The sequence below is a fragment of the Mytilus trossulus genome, chromosome 12, assembly GCF_036588685.1.
Source record: "Mytilus trossulus isolate FHL-02 chromosome 12, PNRI_Mtr1.1.1.hap1, whole genome shotgun sequence".
Classification (NCBI taxonomy): domain Eukaryota; kingdom Metazoa; phylum Mollusca; class Bivalvia; order Mytilida; family Mytilidae; genus Mytilus; species Mytilus trossulus.
In genome coordinates, this window is record NC_086384.1 from 40,877,712 (window position 1) to 40,897,033 (window position 19,322).

General features: G+C 34.0%; 1 protein-coding gene across 3 annotated transcripts; it reads right to left on the reverse strand.

The window, feature by feature from the left end:
- Nucleotides 1-1,338: 1,338 nt before the first annotated feature.
- On the reverse strand, nt 1,339-8,477 carry LOC134692089 (loricrin-like). Of its 3 annotated transcripts, XM_063552466.1 has the most exons (3): nt 8,364-8,477; nt 2,214-3,242; nt 1,339-2,021 (listed from the first exon to the last, which is right to left on the reverse strand). In XM_063552466.1, exons 1-3 carry the CDS (start codon nt 8,404-8,406, stop codon nt 1,384-1,386), a joined length of 1,710 nt encoding a protein of 569 aa, XP_063408536.1. In that variant the 5' UTR covers nt 8,407-8,477; the 3' UTR covers nt 1,339-1,383. The 3 variants fall into 3 exon arrangements, with proteins under 3 accessions (XP_063408536.1, XP_063408534.1, XP_063408535.1); XM_063552464.1 differs by having other exon boundaries at nt 1,339-3,242; XM_063552465.1 differs by having other exon boundaries at nt 1,339-3,239; nt 8,364-8,451.
- Nucleotides 8,478-19,322: the final 10,845 nt, after the last annotated feature.

Below are 19,322 nucleotides of genomic sequence, written 5' to 3' on the forward strand. Positions count from 1 at the left end.
GTTTCGAAAAATTCAAAGTTTTGTAAACAGGAAATTAATAAAAAAAAAATGACCACATAATTGATATTCATGTCAACACCGAAGTGCTGACTACTGGGCTGGTGATACCCTCGGAGACGAAACGTTCACCAGCAGTGGCATCGACCCAGTGGTGTAAATAGTTATCAAAAGTACCAGGATTATAATTTAGTACGCCAGACGCGCGTTTCGTCTACATAAGACTCGTCAGTGACGCTCCTATCAAAATTTTTATAAAGCCAAACAAGTACAAAGTTGAAGAGCATTGTTTTTAATATTGTTTTGTAAATCCTTTACTATTAAACAGTATGACAGGACGCCATCTTGACCGGCCTGCGAAGGCATATGAATTCTATGATATATGGCGAGTTTGGCATTCGACGTGTAGATTTGATGTGGTAATTGGTCTTTTGTGTAATAGAAGAGGAGTGTAGTACTATCGGGAAATGTCGGTTCTTATAAGATTCCTCGAAATTTGGATCTTTACAGGAATTGGTGTTTAGTTACATTACAAAGCGAAGTATGATTGAGAATAATAAAGTAATAAAATAAATAAGATTAGTCGGCAATTACCTAAATATTTAATCTCAAACACCTAGTGAGCCCCACGCTACGTTAATCTTTATATTAGTTTAAGTAAATAGTTATCAAAGGTAGTCAGGATTAAAATTTAGTACGCCAGACGCGCGTTTCGTCTACATAAGACTCATCAGTGACGCTCATATCAAAATATTTATAAAGCCAAACAATTACAAAGTTGAAGAGCATTGAGGATCCAAAATTCCAAAAAGTTGTGCCAAATACGGCTAAGGGAATCTACGCCTGAAATAAAAAAAATCCTTGGTTTTTCGAAAAATTTAAACTTTTGTTTACAGGAAATTTATAAAAAAATGACCACATTATTGATATACGTAAGGCCTAGAGCTGGCAATAGCCTGGCATGTTAGTAACTACCAGTAGTCCTTTGTTCATTTATGTTGATCTCTATCAATTTGCTAAGTGTTTTCTGATACCTAATCTAACATCGGACTTGGACATCTTTTAAATTAAATTTTACTGTGCGTATTGCTGTGTGTTTGTTCATTTTACATTGGCTAGAGGTAAAGGGGAGAGTTGATATCTGACAAAACATGTTTAAGACCCCCGTCTTTGTGCGCCTATCATATCCCGAGTCAGAAATTCCGCTGGCCTTTGTAAACCGTGTATGTTGGTTTTTTTTAATTTGTGTGGTTTAATATGTTCCGGGGTTTGAAGTCCGTTTTTGCTAAAATAGTACACATACGGAACCCGCTTTTCGAAAGAAAAACCAAATCGATTAGATACAATAAAATTTTAATCGGTGTTCTTCATATACAGTATTCAATTTCAATATCCATATCCTTTTTTCGGTTTTTTCTCGCAGCAAAGTACGGGTTTCTTGTAATTTTTACATGTAGATTTTTTCATTTCTCCTGCTTGACATCTTATCCTGCACGTACAGTCACCCTGGCCACCATTTCCTCCACTGGTATTGACAATAAATGTTATTTTAGCCCTTCCACCTCCGGAACCTCTAGACATTCCACCTCCCGAACTTTCACCTCTAGACATTCTACCTCTAGCATCTCTACCATTAGACATTCTACCTCTAGCATCTCTACCATTAGACATTCCACCTCCAGATGTCTCACTTCCATAACTGGTAGAACTGTAGCTATCTCCAACTCGATAACTTGTAGAACTATAGCTATCTCCACCTCCATAACTTGTAGAAAGATATCCTTTTCCAGCACTTTTAGTTCCTGAACTTCCACCTCCAGTCATTCCACCTCTAGAACTTCCAGCACTTGTTCGACCGCTTCCAGCACCACCTCCATAACTGGTAGGACCGTAGCTATCAGTACTTCCATAACTTGTAGAACTATAGCTATCTCCATCTCCATAACTTGCAGAACCATATCCTTTTCCAGCACTTCCACCTCCCGAACTTCCACCTCTAGACATTCCACCTCCAGTCATTCCACCTCTAGAACCTCTAGCACCAGTGTTACCACTGCCAGCACCAGCACCTCCATAACTGGTAGGACCGTAGCTATCACTACTTCCATAACTTGTAGAACTATAGCTATCTCCACCTCCATAACTTGTAGAACCATATCCCTTTCCAGCACTTCCACTTCCTGAACTTCCACCTCCAGTCATTCCACCTCTAGAACCTCTAGCACCAGTGTTACCGCTTCCAGCACCAGCACCAGCACCTTCATAACTGGTAGGAGCGTAGCTATCACTACTTCCATAACTTGTAGAACTATAGCTATCTCCACCTCCATAACTTGTAGAACCATATCCCTTTCCAGCACTTCCACTTCCTGAACTTCCACCTCCAGTCATTCCACCTCTAGAACCTCTAGCACCAGTGTTACCACTTCCAGCACCAGCACCTCCATAGCTGGTAGGAGCGTAGCTATCACTACCTCCATAACTTGTAGTACCATATCCTTTTCCAGCACTTCCGCCTCCTGAACTTCCACCTCCATTCATTCCACCTCTAGAACCTCTAGCACCAGTGTTACCGCTTCCAGCACCAGCACCTCCATAACTGGTAGGACCGTAGCTATCACTACTTCCATAACTTGTAGAACTATAGCTATCTCCACCTCCATAACTTGTAGTACCATATCCTTTCCCAGCACTTCCACTTCCCGATCTTCTACCTCCAGTCATTCTACCTCCAGAACCGCCACGACCGGACATTCCACCTCCAAAACCGCCACCACCAGTTCCGCCACTTCCAGCACCAGCACCTCCATAACTTGTAGAACTGTAGCTATCACCACCTCCATAACTTGTAGAACCATATCCTTTTCCAGTACTTCCACCTCCCGAATTTCTACCACCAGTCATTCCACCTCCAGACATCCCACTACCAGCTCCATTACCTCCAGCACTGGCACCTCCATAACTTGTTGAACCGTAGCCATCTCCACCTCCATTGCCACCTCCGGAACTTCCAATATTTATATAAATAATTCTTTCATCGGATCCACCTCCGGACATTCCACCTGCACCACTTCCACCCATAGAACCTCTTGAACCTCCAGAACTAGATCCACCTCGATTTCCAGACCTCGGGCTACCAGTGCAGCAACACAAAACTTTACCACCAGAACATTTATCTACTTTGTTTTCGCCAGGGTCACATTTTACTTTACATTTGCAGTCAGATTTTTTGTCAGCCGCAACTGCTATATAAAAAGAAAAACAGATGCAGTTATAAACAAACTTGATCAATATAAATAATTTATCTGAGTGTCCCATTACCTATAAGCCAATTTCATATTTGCCCTTGTAATTGTTCGCAGTATGTTAAGCAAATGATTTCATTGGCAAAGTGTTATCCAGATTTCCCCCATAACTTTTAGTGTTTTAAATAAAAATAATTTGATTGATAGCGTCGAAAAATAAACCTAAATGTCCGCTCTTTGCGGGCAAAAAAATCTAACGCAGACAAAACGCCATACCCCCTTCCTTTTTTGAAATTATATGTGTGCTCTCTTAACATGCTTGGCATAGGAAGCAGATAATTTTGTCCTAATATCAAAAGACATTTATAATGGAGAGCTAGTAGCAAAACGAACAAATTTACCTGTGCGTATAAATATGAGTAATATTTAAGGCTTTCAAATCTTTTAATTACATTAATTTGTTGTTAATCTAAATACTTTTGACATCAGAAATTATTTTTTTATGAAAAATTAGTTAAACCGCCGATACATCACTTTCAATTCATCATACTTGATCATACTTTAAAATTGAGAATGGAAATGGGGAATGTGTCAAAGAGACAACAACCCGACCAGATAAAAAAAACAACAGCAGAAGGTCACCAACAGGTCTTCAATGTAGCGAGAAATTCCCGCACCCGGGGGCGTCCTTCAGCTGGCCCTTAAACAAATATATACTAGTTCAGTGATAATGAACGCCATACTAATTTCCAAATTGTACACAAGAAACTAAAATTAAAATAATACAAGACTTACAAAGGCCAGAGGTTCCTGACTTGGGACAGACGCAAAAATGCGGCGGGGTTAAACATGTTTGTGAGATCTCAACCCTCCCCCTATACCTCTAACCAATGGAGAAAAGCAAACGCATAACAATACGCACATTAGCAAAAGCTAATTTTGTCCGGTATGGAACCAGTCTACGATTGACAAAGGGAAGTAATTTGTTTAAAAAGTGTGTAATAACAGAATTAAATGGGAAATTTTTAAATGGACTATTACAGAATCAAACCTTCTATATATGGTTGAGAGTTTATATATTGGATGAAACGCTAGTATCATCAATAGAAAATATTTTGTTTTAAAGATCGCAAACATCAAGACAAACCATGTTTTCATTGTTTTAGCCAACTCAATTTTAGTTGTTTGGTACCACCTTAAGGTACAACAAATGGAAGTTTTTAACGACCTTGACTGGCTATACAGCCCTTGCACGGTCGGTCCTTAAGGTAGATCGGGTGTCTTCCTCCATCTTGGATTTGGAAATACCAGAGAACAAGGTCTAGATCTTTAATAAAATGTGCAAAATTTTAGAGTAATAGGTAATTCACGTGTGAGAACGTCCACTTCTATATAGAAAATGACATGTTTTATCATATTTATGGTTGTATTTTACAAAAAACAGAAAACTTTTGTTTGATCAAATGATTTCCAACTTTGCCACATAAGGGGAGGTAACTCAAATGCAAGGGCAGATAATTCAGATAAAGGTACTTTTACATTAGAATGTGTAAGGAATTTCTCTATTTTATTATGTAGTAAGAAAACGGGTCCGGTGACCCCATTTTTTTCCTTTTCTTAACTGAAAGCATACTATAATAGCTATCTTCTCATATGTTATCTCAAAATTCTATGGTATAGTTTACGCTTTATTGCAGAAAACTTGGTTTTCCATGCATAATCTATACAAAATTTGTCAATTTTGAAAATCGTATATCATGAAAATAGGCCCGGAGACCATTCTTTTTGGTACTTTTTTGTGAAAAGCATAATATAAACTACAATTTGGCAAATAATTAAAAAAAATCTTTGGATTATAATTTAGACATCCCATCTACCTTAAATCGTTCATTTTTTTAAGATCAAAAAGAGGAGATTAAAAGGAAAATAGTTGTAAACAAAGTTTTCTTTATAATGTTTTATGGAGTAGCAAGAAACTACGAGAAATTGCAATATTCATTATCGCCATTAAGTCCAAATGGTAATGTAGTTAAGAACGGGCGCATTACGTTTGCTTGTATTTGGAGATTAGAAAAATACGTTTGCGCGCAGCTAACACAACTTCCTGTTTTGTTCTCAACTGCCGCAAAAAAAAAAGGTTGACAGCATTGGATTGAGGGGGGGGAAATTATCAGAGATAGAAAGCTTTGAAATTCAATAGTTTATGATCCAATGTTTTAAAAACAATAATTAAACAAATTAAATGCTTGTTTGGAGTAGTTACGCTGGTTTGAACATGTCTGTATGAGAAAAAAATATTCTGTACACAATTTATTGTCGAAACAGGGTCCCAGAAAGCTTCAACAGTATTTGATACCTGATAAAAAAAAGTTGTGATTTATCAGAACTTATCTGGATATGAATAGATCGGCGGAGGACATTTTAGCGCATTGAAAGGACATTTGAGCGAAAAATCGGACGTTTTAGCGCCAAAGTAGAACCCATTTTAGCGAAAATTAAAATTGTCAATGCCTTTTTTAGCGAAATATTTTTGACTCATTATAATACATAATAAATGGGGAAAAAACTGTAATAGACTCAAGACAGCACAATATAAAACATATGCTGTCTATTGAAAAACAACACTAAATGTCTAAAAGATTTAATCAAACGTTAAAAGTTCGTTCTAGCCTGGAATTTATATCCTAGAGAACGTACGTAATGGGCTCTGGATAAACCTCCTGTACAATACTGTTAAATTGCATTAGAAACTGTTCTTTCTCTTTATCTTGTCTATATTTTGATGCACATTCGTCTATACATGTACTTTGTATTTTTATATATGTTGTTGTTTGTATTTGATAATAGCATTAAAAAAAACGCAAATACATGTAACTGTGCTCATTACAATGGGTAACGAACGACTTTTGATTATTATTTGTTCGCTTTGAATTACAATGAACATCTGCCTAAACCTTAAAGAGTATTATTCAACCAGGTCAGTTTTCGCTAAAATGGGCTATCGAAAATACAGGTGAACGGATTAATCCCGTGCAAAAATGGGCTCTAATGTCGGCGCTCAAATGTTCCCTATAGTAGTTCGCTAAAATGTCCTGCGCCCGAATAGATATATTAGGATTATTTTCTATATTATTATTATGAATCGAGATTCACTAATAAAATGTTTTGTAGACGAAACGCGTCTAGCGGCTGCGTGCAGAATTTTTATGCATTATCCTAACTATATGAGTTTTGTTATTTCTCGAGCGCCACTAAATAAAAAACAATTTTCATAATAGTTATTGTTTTATTTGCGACAAAAAATTTGTTCACTACTTAAATATATCATATATGTTAAATTTTATATTTTGAAAATCATATTTCTTGCACTTAGGTCCGTATTTCAACTATATTTAGTGAAATTTTTAATATAAGAAAATGAATTAAACTCGAATAATTATGCGCCCTCTTATGGTGGAATATAGCGATTGTCATTATTCGGGTGAAAAAAAAAAGTTTATTAACCAATAGCACAACAATTCAACAACACTGGGTCACTAAAACGAAATAAGATTTGAGGTCGGCGTTTTACGTTTCCGCTAATTGGTACTACTTTTCCGGGGAAAAAAATGACGTTTCCGGAAAAAAAGCTTACGTTTCCGCAAATAAATGTCTTACTTTTCAGGAAAAAAATAACTATTCCGAAAAAAAAAAATTTAATTGCTTTTCCGCAAATAATTAAGAAATACCTGTTGTTCGAAAGCAAAGCCATAATATAAAATAAATATTTATAAGTTACAGGTCATCATAACATGCAAGTAAAATTCATCATTTAAATCTATGAAAACGTATGTTCAAAAGTCAGCACTATTCCGAAATATCTTGATATGAGTTCATAAGTCAGTTCTGGCAGAATAGTTGTAGCCAACACGCCGTACAAAGTCTACAGTAGTATATTCACCGTTTACAAGTTTTGTATTTTGTTCAAGAAGGAAGTCCATCTTATCCTTTTCACATTTCCAAACGGGTGCTTTTTACAGTTAGAGTTATCATCTTTATTTAAGATGTTGTTTGCAGTTTTAATAACACATCGCTATAATGTTAGGATGGCTAGCGTAAAACTGCTCGTTCAAGTGGGCATGAACAGACTCAGCACTTTTCGTAATAACGCTATGCATTACATATTCAAAGTCATTATGAACTACCTCAGGCTGGAGAGTTATTCTTCGGGTAGTGCACACATCAATAAGCCGATCCAACAGTTTCGTGTAACATTTCTCGGATTTAAGTGGAAGTGACGCAAATAAAAGACGAATGTAGCTACCATTTTTACATCCATGTATCGAATAAACTGAGTTGGTAGAAGAATTTCGGACAGGATTTAAATGTGCCATCTATGAAAATATCAGTCATTTCATTAAATAGACATACCAAGTTGGTGAACCATGAAAGTATAACGATTCCCGAATCAAAATCATTGACTAATTAAAAGTGAAAATAAGTTTCAGTTCTGTTAGTTTTCAAATCTATTTGTCCTTATGTCTCATGAATTTCTGATCTACATTTTGGTAATTTTGGAAACTGCTTTCGCCTGTCTCTGTATAAGGACAAAGGAACATTTTTCAAGTCATTATATATTCAAATTTATGGAAAAGTAATAAATACAAATTGCGGAAACGTATACTTTAAATTTGCGGAAACGTAGCATTGGGACTTTGAAAAACTAGCGGAACTTGATGTAATACGCCCTCTGAGGTCAGCGCACACCTTCTTATAATCCAATCCCAATCCCCTTCCCATGAGTACGCCCCTGATAAGTCTTTTAATTAGTATTTGAAAAAATAAATTCACCTTTCGGACATTATTTAATCTTTTTTTTAAATAAAATTATCAAATTAAAAGTTTCAAAAGTTTTTAAAATGTGCATTATGGTGAGTTTATGTAAGCCGTTTATTTTTTGTATTGCTTATTTTTTATATATTTAATAAAGAGAAGTTCTCAACCCCAAAAAGTCTTTTTTTATAATAATTTAAAGGCTACAATGTAACAAAAATCTACACTACAATTTGCAAAAGGAAACTTCCTGTGTTTAATTACAGTTTCGAATTTGGAAAATGGAATTTTAATAAATATAGAACCTACCTGTGAAAGCTAGGATACACAAAACTAATATGGCAGTCTTCATCCCAAAGTCACTGTGGGTCTTCTGTGGTACTACTCATTGAAAATGGGGCAGTATTTATACCATTCAAAAATGGATGTGCATGCAGAAAAATGCACATTTTTTGCACTTTGCAATCAATCATTAATCCATCAAACAGGAAAAAAAGTTTTGAAATTGTGGTCTTACTTTATCACGAAGATGCATAGGCGTTCGAACAATAAACACTTTTTCTTTGTTTTTTTGTAATTTTTAATCAATTAGGTCGTGATTAAGACCAATTGCCTATGTTTACTAGCTTTGATTAATTAATGCTTGTGTGAGCAGACAGAATAAGCGTGATGTACTTCAGTAGTACTAAAGTGAGTGTAAGTGATTATTCTTTCTGACTCTCTGACTAGGTCAATACATATTATGTCAATGTCTAATTAATGAATTATTTTGTCTGATGTATGTAAGGACTTTTAAAAATATGCACCTTAAAAAATCTTACTTCTTTCTGAGTTTCACTGTGCTTATTTGTGTGACTTTGTTTGATATTCATTGGTTTTAGTTATAGGAATTAAGATCTCACAAAACATGTTAAACCCCGATCTTGATCGTCCAAAGAGGGGGGATTCCAACCCCAGACCCCCCTCCTGGGTCCGACACTGGCCTCAGACGTGTATCCCTCACATCTGTACTTTAAAGTAGCAGTCTTTTAGTTTACTACACCATAGAAAACATGCTAAATAGCTGATCTTTGAATTTTTTTCTGAAAATGAAATGCTATAAATAGAACATCATTTGCATGTACATATCATGTATGTAAATCCTTAGGTTCTTTTTTTAATTTAATAATGAACTTTTAGATATGTATTGGCTCTCAACAAAGATTTGTATTGAGGTACTATACAAATCCTCGCTATTAATAATGACGACTTCAGTATGTACAATTAAGATATTTATCCTGTTGAACTGGCTTTGAATAAAGTTTAATATACTTAAAATGAACACTGCCCTGTAAATTAAAATATACGAAATTGTTCACCGAGTCCAAGTCATAGATGGTTTTATGACTTTCCAGATTTTGGCATATTAATGGGAATATTATTATTTTTGTTGATGTTAAACTGAATGTCTATTCCATTGATATGAGAAAAAGCTGATTATGTTTTATCAGAGACATATATACACATATATATGTCTCTGGTTTTATATACTTAAATGGATTTGTCAATTTTTAGATTAAAATCTGTTTACAGTAAATTCAAAAATTATTACGATGTTTTTTATTATTCGAAAAATGCGACAGGGTTATAATCGCGATGATTTAAACTTGTATTTTAAAATCTTTTTAAGAAATAAACAGAATTTCTCTAAATATCGCAAGAATTAAAATCACATTTTAGTCTAAATAAACTCATCATAGATACCAGGATTGAAATTTTATATTTACGCCAGACGCGCGTTTCGTATACAAAAGACTCATCAGTGAATCCAAAATTGTTAAAAAGCCAAAGTACGAAGTTGAAGAACACTGAGGTCCAAAAATTCCTAAAAGTTTTGCCAAATACATGTAATGAAAATTGATAGGGTATGTAAACTTGGTGTTTTAGGACCCTCATATTCAGGGCCGACCATCTATGACTTAGTATTACATGGTGCTTTATGGTCCTAAATTATGGAGCCTGTAAGCCCTAATTATACACGGTACACGGTAGCCCTAATATGTATGGAGTCCATAAGCCCTGGTGCATATAAGCCTGATTGCCCATAAGCCCAGTTGCCCATAAGCCCGGTTGCCCATAAGCCCAGAAACTCTGGTGCCCATAAGCCCGGTTGCCCAGTTGCCCATAAACCCTGTATCCATAAGCCCAGAAACTCTGGTGCCCATAAGCCCACAAGCCCATATTGCAAGAGAAGGTATATAAGGGAGTGATAATTGTGAAACAGCAGAGCTGACGTGAGAACGAGATTAGAATATTGCCAATGTTACTTAGTGTGCTATATCTGTATATACTGTATATTCTGTTATTACGTTATTACTGTGTATTGTGTTTTTACGATACTTGAATACACTGTTGAACTTTACACAACGACTTCGTGTTTATTTTAGTAAGTTAGAGAAAAGGTCCAAGCAACACAAGAATCCCTCATTTATATACGCAAAAGGATCTTCTCGGGTCACGAACTACCCGTCGACAACACCACCGGGAAGGTCCCCCGAATTTTTGCGTTACATACAGTTATAAAGGTAACCTATTCCTGAAATATAAAAATCGAAATAAAAATTGCACACAATATTTTCTGAATGTACGGTATGTCGGTAAACCGTTTGTAAGGTGAAAATTAACCACAGAACGGGTGTATGACACTTTTTTAGTTAGTTTGTTTCCCTATTTTAGTTTGTTTATAATCTCAATCGATAATTGAGGTAGTAGTCAAATATACAATGATATTTTTAATATCATGTGGTATGATTGCCAATGAGACAACCTATACACGTTTAAAATGTTGTCCTACTTTATTTAGCTTTTGTTACAAAATTGGTTTATAATAAAAATTTCAATTGCAAAATTAATCTTTAACTTTAATATTTTTTGCCAAGTGAAACTAAAATGTGAAGTAAAATGTTGTATTTATTAAAACTCTTTATAAGAAAACATCATTAAAATTCCACAGAAAGAAAAAATAATCAGTATATCTAACCTAGATTTTCAGGGGAAGTAATCCATGGCAGCTCAGACCAGAAAAGTTCATTCTGTAGTAAAAAGATTTTTAAATTTTAATATTACCATTCTTAAACAATCTTAGATAAGATTTCTACTAAACTTGGACATAATATTGTTTACGATCATAAGATTATATCCAGAAGTATTTTTTGTAAAAAAACAAATCTTATTTATCCGTAATTTACTCGTAAATGGAATTAGTTTTTTTTTCTCACGGCTAGTTGGCCTAGTATAGAGGGGGAGGACAGGGGTAAGGGAGATAGGGAGAAAGGGGGTAGGAGAAAGGAGAAAGGGGGTAGGAGAGAGGAGAGGAAGGCTTGGAGAAAGGAGAAAAAGTTGGAGAAAAAAATAAAATATGAAAAAATAAAATATCTCTCTCTTTTTTCCGGTAAATTAAAAAAATAAAATAAGGAGAAGAGGGGTAGGAGAAAGGAGAAGAGGGATAGGAGAAGGGAGAGGGGTATCCCCCTGTCCTCCCCTCGGTATAGGCTAGCTAAGAACACAGTTATTTCGTAGTGCATTTCTTTTAGACAATAAATTCAAATAAAAAAAAATCGCACCAGACCTGCTAATCTCTAAAAGATTTTTTACACTGTAGTGTTCTTCTAGTGGGACTCTGAATAATATCTAAAGACTAAAATTCAGTTTGACAGCTTCATATTACAATTTTACCTTATTTTTAACTGGGCCAAATCACTTCTAAAGATTCAGCAAGCTTGTTTTTAAACATATGAAATTTCATTCCCCCTGTCTAATATTTCATGCATTTTTAATATCAAGAAATAAATTGGGAAAGTGTATCAAAATTGACAAAAAAATGTGACTGTTTACACTGGGGACTATATCATGTATACAGTCTGTTTCCTTTGACATGTTGGACCAGTTAACATTACATTCAAATATCTACTATAATCTATTAGGCTTCTTTGGGGGGGGGGGGGGGGGGACAAAAAAATCTTTATTTTTTCCGATGATTTGATAAAAAAAAAATCTTGTTTAACTAATATATGGATCCCGATTTCAATATGTTTTAATTGGTAGTAAAAATAATCAAAGTACTGACCATCGGATGACTGCAAGTTCTTGTGGATGGTCACAATTTAGCACTTGTCTCAGAAAAAAAACAAATCTCTTTACCTCAAGTGAGGTAAATGTACAAATATATCTTTTTTCATTCGAGCGTCACTGATGAGTCTTTTGTAGACGCGTACTATATTTCAACCCTGGTACCTATGATGAGTTCATTTACATGAATATATAATTTTTATCCATTTTTATAACATTCTATTCTACTATATAAATGATATTGAAGTAAAATTGCATGGTGACACTCTTCTGCAATAATTCGATTTTTTCTATTAGATTTGAATTTAGTAGGTATTCATATTTCCCCGTCAAACGTTCAATTAATCTCCGATGCATAGTTATCGGTCCTTGCGATATACTTATATATATATTTCTAACGACAAAGCATTTTTATTTTACTAATTTATGTTCTTAAAAATATATTTTATGAGTATCCATAAAAAAAAAATGAATTTTAACAAGCGATATGGAATGGGGTTTTTTTTGCACTCAATAATGTCCTCGTAGTATCATGTTTAAAGACCGGTTACAATCCCAACACGAAAGATACGTAATGGAAATCCATTCTAATTAAAATATTGATCTAGGCGACAGCAATACACCAGAATGCCCTAACGGTCATCCAATGTAAAAATGAATTCGTATTATTGTTAAAACTGATGTTTCAGTTTATGATGAAATTTCGCTGACCATAGGAATTTGTTCAAAGTTAGAAGAGTCCAATTGAGGTCCCACTTGCAAATGAAACAAAATAAAGCGGGTCAAACTAAACTGATTGAACATCTTACAATTGATTCGGTTCACGTAATCGTTACAATCCACATATAAAAAGCTTCGCGAACTATTAGACAGTTTATCCTCCGTTATGCAAACCGTAACGTTGAGAGAATATCAGTCAATTTGTTATAAATTAACACTTTTGTAACAAAATCCCTATGGTCAGGAAGATATAGTTTTAGTTTTCGTTTGCATTCAACCATGGTTAAGTTTCAAAACTTTTTCATTTTATAAGTGTGACATCATAATGAAAAATGATTGTCGATGTTGTGTATTACACGTTCATTTGAAACTGCTGCTTTTGAAAACAAAACGGATGAAGAAACAAAAACCATGGGTTAATGGAATTATAATTTTAATTCTTAAAATATTCATCCAGGTAATATTTGTAGTTTATTTCTTATAAATCATATATGATAATTTGTCATGTGCATGGTAAATTTAAAGTAATTTTATTGTTTCAGGCCTTCAAGTGATTTTGGATTATTGGATCCTCCTTGATTGACAAAACAGCGCCCCATAGGCATAGTCCATCTAGACCTGTGTGAAAGAATTTTGGATTGCAGAAGTTAGGCTAAAAAATGACGAAGGCGGTCTACACTGAGTTAATTTTTAACATTATATCCATTGAGCTGTTCTGGATCATTTTAGCAGGTAGAAATTGCTTTACAATTCTCTGTTAGTTCTTCCTTGTGGTCAATGTCAACAAGTTTTTACTTGTTGCCCAGTTTGTTGTTGGTTATGTGTTTAATAAATGGTCATGACAAATAATCAGCTAATTTCTACGTTGTTTGTAGTTTATATAATGATTACAAAGGAAGGAAACAAAACAAATCCAATATAGTATGATAGCCATTGCACAAATTGAATATGCTATAATAAACAAATACGTCGCACTTTATTACCCTTAGTAAAACCATTTTTGCGTCTCTTGTGGGAAAATTACTCATTTGTAATTATAGTGATCCTTGTTCCTTTTGTAAGTGGTGTTGATCCTTGAATCGCATGATCTTATGTCAAAGTGAAAACAAAACCAATGGTTAAAAAATATGTTTAGTTATTACCATACATTTTATAGTTTTTATATCAAATAGAGATACGAATAGAACGAGAAGTTCATATGTCAGTATGATTGAAATTTAATACGATGATTCCGCACTCGCATGACAATCTAAATCAAATCCAAATTCAATGACATTACAAGCTTCTTTTAAGGTACAAGTAAACTTTGACATTTTCAGTAATTTTATTATCTGTTTTATCCGACGTATTTATGGAATATTGTGTTGAAAACAACATGTACATTTTTATTTACCCTTCTATGTTATACTAATATTAAAAAAAAAAAAAATCAAAGCTACCTTCATGCTGTTTATATTTTTCAATATAAAATTTAGTTGTAATCTCTGTCCTGCCTTTTTATTTTTCAGTCTATTCGGTCCTTCCTTTTTTTTCTTAGCTTATCCTGACTTTTTTACAACAATTGTCATCCTGCCTTTTTTTTGCCAAGTTACTCATCCTGCCTTTTTTTTTTAACTCAAAATCCTGTCCTGCCTTTTGTTTCAAATTTCATCCTAGCCCCCCCCCCCCCCCTAAAAATCAAATGGTAGCTCCCTTATATTGAATACCTCTAGAATAAACTCAGCCTATAGATACTAGTACTATGATTACATTGCGTACGCACGTTCCGTGGATACAAAAGACTCATCAGTGATGCTCGAATCAAAACAGACAAAAGGTCAAATAAAGTACGAATTTAACAAGTAAGGATTCTAAAAGTTTTTTTTTCAAATACAACTAAAGTTGGGTGTTCCTTGTGTAGAATGTCCATGTTCAAATGTTTATAGGATGAACGATACGTTTGAATGTTTTTATAATTGTATGCTTTTATAGAATTTGATGCGACTGGCATACAAGTGAGAGGATTAGCTAGCTTTACAACCAGGTTTCATCTACATTTTTATACATAAGAACATTGCTGTACCAAGTCAGGAATATGACAGTTGTTATCTATAAGTTTGATGTGTTTGAGCTTTTGATTTTGCAATTTGATTACTAAAATGGACTTTCCTTAGTTTAATCTTCCTCGGAGTTCAGTATTTTTGTGATATTCAATTTATCAAACCGTCGTTCTCGGGCCTATATTGATCTCTTGGGTAGCTATGAAATACCAATTTTGCTACAAATACCTGACTGACTGTCTATGATATCTGAGTAATAGTTTGTGTTAAAAAAAACACTGGATTACCATTAAAAAGTTAACAGTTCAATGCAAGTTTTGATATACTTGTACACAAATTTTCATATTTTATATTTTATATCATAAAATCAAAAGACATCTGTAAATCAACATACGGTCTGTGTCGGGAATCTAGCGCGAATATATACATGTTAGTCTTCAATGATAATGATTATAGTTAGTTATTAACCACAACAACAAAATATTATATTAAAATTAAGATCAAAAGAGTAAGTCTTTCTTTTTCCGATAATTATGAACTATAAAAGTTTGATATTTTATACAATAATAACGCAATATGAACATTAACAAATGGTTGGCATACGCACCAGTGTCTAAATCAATATGGCCATGATGCTATAGCTCAAACTACTAGTACGCAAAAATGATTCCCTGACATTTTACGTAATTTTATTTTGTATTTCACCAAGCATTTTATATAAAAATTTTGATGACAAAAAGATTCTGCAGGTATTGATAGGAAAATTTATAAACTAATTAAAAACAAGAGTGCATATACTTGATAGTCGCCTGATTTAACAATCATAATTGAATTTGTATTAAAAGTATGAGAGGAAAAAGTAAACAACAAATATTACTATAAATAAACATTACCATCATTCATGTTAAAATTTATCAGAATACCAGGCTTATAGTTTAGTACGCAAGGCGCGAGTTTTGTCCACACAAGACTCGGTAGTGGCGCTCGAATCTAAACTGGTGGAAGGTCAAATCAAATACTAAGACGAACAGCAATAAAACCAAAAATCGCAAAATAATAAACTCATCATAGATACCAGGACTAAATTTAGTATATACGCCAGACGCGCGTTTCGTCTACAAAAGACTCATCAGTGACGCTCGAAACATAATTTAACTATACTTACTTATAGTATATGAGAAACAGACCTTTGACCAACGAAAAGATAAAAATGAGATCAATTTCAGATAAACACTGCCAGACAGTACATACACCCTTTCAATCATACACCAAAGTAGTTCAAATATTATATAGTATCTGACCATAAAAATATACTACTGAGGGTTGAACTATGAAAATTAGGCTAAGGTCATACGAATCTACCAGACAGACATCTATTCAATAAAATCATCATTTCATCCATCAAATATGACCTATGCCATGAAAAGTATATGAGAATTAGATCATATCATGAAATAAAGCAATGAATAATGTAAACGAAGTAAATATCAGATGAACTCTGCATGACAGAACTGAGCACCATGTAATCATTTAATGCAGCAAATATAACCTCTTACTTATTATATCTGAGAAACAGACTAGCCAATAAAAATAGCACTGGCCACGTGCACTATACCATGCAAATGAGATCAACTTCCGACGAGACCTACAAGTCATAAATATCCACATTAAAATCATTTCATACACCAAACACAGTTGACCTATGGCATATAGTATCTGAGATGGTTATACTTAGAGGACATAAGCGATTTTAATTCATCTCGTCTTAAACTGCTCGCAAGAACAAATTATTTGCCATTAAAGCAGTGTCTTTTTAGAATGCACTAGAACACACCCGTGATATCGCGGGTCCGTGACTAAATTAAAGTATATAACTATAGTATTGTCATTTGATAGAGTCATGCCGATTATAAGATACACAGTTTTCTCTGCTTTCAAATCTTTCTATTTGAACCCGTCGAACTGGAACTTATCAATTATTGGTAATATTATTTATTTGGAAAACAAAAGGTCCTGGAATGGAGTATTTTTTAATCAACAGCATTGTCCTATATTAGTTATAAATAAAGTTTAATTCTTTGATTCGCTGTTTTACGTCATGTCCGTTAACAAATTGAAAACTGTACCTATACGCCTTATTTTTAGTCCAGATTTTGAGTATTCGTATTGTTATCTTAGAAAGTCTAACTGATCAAAATACTACAATAGGTAAACCCTGTGATTATGACCCCTGTAATACTATATAGCATATTAATCCCGAATACACCGTGTGGTGGTGCGCCTGTCAGATGCGGAACGTACAGATAAGGTAATCGGTAACAGGTGAATATTCTATTGGTATCGGTATCGGTATCGGACTTGACCCGGAACTTCTTAATTATTGGCAATATTAATTACGTGGAAAACAAAAGGGCCTGGAGTGGTGTAATTTTCAATCTACACCTTTGTACTATATTAGTTATATATAAAGTTCAATTCCTTGATTCGTCGTTTTTACGTGATGACGGCTGACAAATTGGACCTCGTAATTTTAGTATTATAGAAGTTAGTCCGAGGACAACCTATGTCCTATTTGTGATTCAGGGGAGTCAGAAGATTTATAACATTTTCTGCTCGAGTGTACATCTCTTGAACAAACCAGGTCTAAATTTTTCACCTTATTTGCCTCTTTTAATAATAGAAATGTAAGTTTTCTGGAACTGTCGCCACGTGCACAAGTATTATTTTTAGTTGGCGATATTGGTTATGCTTTTAACGATGAAATTGATTCATTTTATGATGTTTATGGAAGAATGTATCTCTTAGAATTATTTAGATTACGTCAAACAAAGGTTGAACCAAAATAACCTTTGAGTTAACTTACTCGTATGTACTATTAAATATTGATTGATCTTAGTTTTTATGCTTTATACATGCTGCATGGTCATATTTGTCTATGAGTGTTTTACTTACATGTATATTTTAACATTTTATAAATTGTCTTTTTTTATTATGATTATGTATTTTAGAAATCTCTATTTTTGTCTTATAAATGTGCCATATGTATGTTATTGCTTCAAAGACATTCTTTAATGAAAGCATTAACTATAATGTATATAATTGTAAATAATATGGGATAGACGCACCATCACTTCTACCCTGATGACTGGTGCCCCGATGTAAAGGGTAGTTTTCTAAATAAAATATATATATATATATATATTCTGTGACTGTATCTTACATTAATTTTTAGGATCCTAATATAGATAATTTAGCTGATCTGTAACAATAACATCTTCATGCCTTATATATCATGTACTGTAGTACACCGCTAGATTAAAACTGACAAGGAAAGGTAACACACGGCCACTGAAAGCTTTATTTTTTAGAGCCCAGGTTGTCGTGTGGTCTAGCGGGACGGCTGCAGTGCAGGCGATTTGGTGTCACGATATCACAGTAGCATCAGTTCGAATCCCGGCGAGGGGAGAACAAAAAATTTGCGAAAAGACGAGTTGTATATATACAGACTGTAAAACCATGTAAACGCAACATTAAACAATGATCCATGAAATGAGGATACTGAGTCAGGTGAATTCTGCCCAACAGACATGCAGACCTTGCAAGGAACCCATAAACCAATTATAGTCCTATTACTTATATTAAGGACGATTTTTCAAACAGTCGCTGATCCATAGTAAATGAGGTCATTGACAATGGACATATAAATGCATGACAGACTGAACTTCTTGTTTTGCTTTTATTCGAGCAAGTCTAATGGGTATTTTGTTATCGTTTTAAATTTTATGCCTGGTATATATGATGAGTTTATTCGTAATATAAGGTATCTTCCTCCATAGAAGGTATGTAATGAAGCATCTGTGGCATACAAAGGATAGACATCTCTGTCTTAACCATCTGAAAACTTTAAACAAATAGTTTTCTTCATTCTCAACTTTAAATTGAACAAAATGTATCCGAGTGTCATCCTAGAATGGGGTTGGCCAAATTATCCTGAACTTATTACACTAAAAACCAATTTCAAAACGTCTATCAAATCAATAACAATACAAAGAACCACAGCATCGTGCGACAATTAACAAGTCCCATTTCTGAACATGTAACACATTTTAATTGCTGTTGAAGAAGATAATGACATATATAGGAGACAAATACAAAATACAGAATTACAATCTTTCCGCATCCATTATATTCATGGAAAAGAAATTGCCTTTCTGCTATCAGATATTAAATGTATTTTGGTAATTTTGACTTATTTTATGGTTATACAAATGAATTGGTTTTGCCATAACTCAATTTGAACGAAAACTATTTTGTCTCTTAGATACAAAGTCCTTTATGTTGGATAATATTGCTTGATGCAGAAAAAAAGTTTTTTTACAACATACCTGCCAACTGCCACTAT

What these genes read in the sequence shown, in the direction of transcription:
- LOC134692089 (XM_063552464.1), bottom strand. Translation starts at nt 8,406, where the DNA reads ATGAAGACTGCCATATTAGTTTTGTGTATCCTAGCTTTCACAG. An exon ending in GTGTATCCTAGCTTTCACAG is followed by an intron (nt 3,243 to 8,363) that starts GTAGGTTCTATA and finishes CTTTTTATATAG; the next exon opens with CAGTTGCGGCTGACAAAAAA.